The sequence below is a fragment of the Asparagus officinalis genome, chromosome 8, assembly GCF_001876935.1.
Source record: "Asparagus officinalis chromosome 8, Aspof.V1, whole genome shotgun sequence".
Taxonomy (NCBI): Eukaryota; Viridiplantae; Streptophyta; class Magnoliopsida; order Asparagales; family Asparagaceae; genus Asparagus; species Asparagus officinalis.
Window position 1 is genome coordinate 21,475,075 of NC_033801.1, and position 3,068 is coordinate 21,478,142.

The 3,068-nt window shown below is 35.3% G+C and overlaps 1 protein-coding gene across 1 annotated transcript in view; it reads left to right on the forward strand.

Moving 5' to 3' along the window:
- The window catches only part of LOC109820344, a 1,984-nt gene extending 1,600 nt beyond the window's left edge, over positions 1-384 (forward strand). Inside the window, exon 2 of the mRNA XM_020386472.1 lies at positions 1-384. This exon is cut by the window's left edge and continues 1,260 nt beyond it. Within this exon, the coding sequence (XP_020242061.1) occupies positions 1-155 (155 nt within the window). The 3' untranslated portion in view covers positions 156-384.

Consider the following 3,068-nt stretch of genomic DNA (forward strand, 5'->3'; position numbering starts at 1 on the left):
TGCCGTTGGATGTTGCAAATAACGATTGCAGCACTAACAGCAGCAGCAGCGGCAACAGCAGTACCGAGAATGGCAGTTCTGGCTCAGCCAAGAAGTTAGCAGAAACAAAGAAGACTGGTTCGAGAGTGTTCTATGGTAGCAGAGCCTTCTTCTAAGGACATTGTTTCTCTTCTGGTGAGCATACAGGTGACTAGTTTGTGTTTGTTTCTATAAAAGATTTTCAAGTATGCATCTTTTTCCTATGTAGGCTTAGTGGATAGTTAGTGACTTTGTTACTGCAAGCTAGTATATGTATTATTGTAATCATCCATGTGTATCTGATACTATGCGTTTTGTGTTTAGTTTGAATAAAGTTTCTATGCTGTTCACTTGTCAGCTATTATATGATGCTTTGTTTGATTAGTTTGTCCCTATATTAGTTGAGTTTTTCCTGATACTGCAAGTTGGTTATCAGTAGCACATGTCGTTTAAAGCATTAAACTTACTATCCTTGTTTCTATTTTTTAATTAGTTCATACTTATGTTGATATCTTATTCATGAAAGTTGTTCACTTTCCTTCGGTAACTATTGAACTGAACATAAAAAGTTGGAACCTGGTGTTCATGGTTGTGGTCAATCTTATATTTGCCTTATTACATTATAGCAAGCATCACTGTCTCTGGGATTTGGTTGGACTCCTTTTTTTCCTTTTTTTTGCTGTTTTGTTTTGGTCTCTGGGATTTGGTTGGACTCATTTTTTTCCTTTTCCTTGCAGTTTGAGTTGTTTTTTTTTTCATTTCCTTCTCGCAACTTTACTTTCTCAGGACGTATTTGCATCTTCATCGTGCAGAGAACAGATATTAATGTTGTCATCATTTGTCTTAATGAGGTGTTAGAATAACTTAGGATTCTTCCTTCTTCCCTTGGTCAATTAGCACGTAGTTACCTTATAGTTTTCTCGACTTTAAAATTATATATACCCTTGTTTTTGGTAACGCTGACATGTTGTAAAGTTTTTAAAATTTACACTTTAGTGCCTTCTGTTATGCCAATGTGAGAATATTTCCTCGGAGATTCCCCTGTGACACTCACATGCTATTTTAAAACATTTTAATGCTTATTTTTTGTTCTACGAGAAGCTAAATCATTAACTCTTGAGGTTTTTTATTTTATTGGGGTAAGTTTAAAATAGAAATCAGATATGTTGAACTGTAACAGTAAATTTAAGAGACATTATAAGGGTTAAAAATCTCTTAAAGTAGCATGTGTGCTTCCCATGAAAATATTTGAGAGAATATTCTCACGTTTGCATGATAGAGAGTACTAGACGCATATGTCTAAACGGCTTAAGGGTATACAAGTGTTGTCACAAACAATAATTAGTGTTTTTCCCTTTTCTTCTTTATTCAGTTCTGCAGTGATTAGGATTATTGTCTTTATATGAAAATAACTCCAATTCCTTATTAGAAAATTCTCATCTTTTTGAATGCACATCGCTCTCAGCTTATTGGGCAGATGTAATACCCTGTCGAGTGTGAAAACAGCGGTTATTATGTGACAATATGAAGACTTGGAAAATGTCAAATGCTTGGATATGTGCTTTAAGTATGCATTAAAAAAGGTATCAGAAAGATGATCAGACCTGTGCATACTACCATGATATGAATTCCTCTGATGAGAAATTCTGAAGCCAGGCTGCTTGATTAAGAGCATGTATTAAGTGACCATTTTCTGAAGTAAGCCATGAACATCAGCAGAGGTTAGTTCTATATTAAAATTAATGAACATATGGAAGAAAAGAGGTAGGGATTGAACTTATTAATGATCTGTGTTTTCATTGTTTATGAGTTCTTCTGTGAGATAAACCCTTAAGCATCTTAAAAATCTGACCGATGGAGAAATTGGAGCCCATGAGATTCTGAAGATGTTTCTGTTGGGGACGTAACAAAGTATTGAGTAGTTGTGGGAAATTTGTTTCTTTGAGGTTAATGCAGGTTATGAGTATATATCCCTGTCTGCACTGAATTCTCAACTCTTAAATCTTTTCATTAATGTTCTCAGGGATAATAGCCATGACTCTTGAGGATGTTTTCGGCTTTTGTTGTTCACATTGATATAACATGATTGATAGAAACAAACTAGTGTAGGAAGTGCAAATCGTGGGGACTAGCGAGTTTATTCCAATGTAGTAGTAAGGGTTTTGTTAGAAGTCTCCATTGTTAGTTGAAGATCTACAATCATGTAGATCAAGTATGAGCCTTAATGTAGGTCAGTTGCGTCCCTTTGGTTTTCTTGGGATGATATAATTCCAGAGTCCAGTTGGCTGCTCAGAGAAGATGAAGTGCCCAAAGTCCATTTATTGGTTTAGTTTAGCAAGAAAAATCTGAGTTCCTTCAGAATTAGACCGCAGATGCAAATAATGCATCTTTTGGATGTATATGATATTTATTAAACATACAATCTAACTGCCAACCACTCTAGCGCTATGACTCAAAGATGAACTCATTTGGAGCAGTAAACCCACCGTTAATGCTCTTAATTTGTCTATGTTAGTTCTTAATCGTTATTATTGGAGGATTTTGGAGGTTCTTCTCTGAGTGACTGAGCTCAAACTTTGCGATTGAGTGTCTGATGCTTGAAATTTTACTTGAATAGTGTAAATCCAGTTGAAATTTTCAATTTGCAGCCGAGGCTCGGTTTCACATGATCACTTATTCTGAGTGTCAACTGCTGTTCTGCATTTAAACATGGTTCTGTCTCATGCATATACATGTATAACTTGTTTCAATGTTGTGCTTTGTTATGTTTAATCTTAGGGGGGGTAAAAAAAAATGTAGTCAAAGTAGATTTTTCATGTTTGATGAAAATGTCGTCACAGTTCATTAAAACTGAACTGGGGCCAAGTTGAAAGCTCTGAACAAATGAACGTGGTGTGAAGATTTAGCCTTGCATTTCAGCCTCAGCCCCAGAAGATAGGAAGCATTAGAAGTGTTGGTGATAAAAAAATATATGCTACTGGTCTTACTGATTTATATGCTACTGGTCTTACTGATTTTTCTTGTTTTAATTTCGGTTGCGATAAAAAATA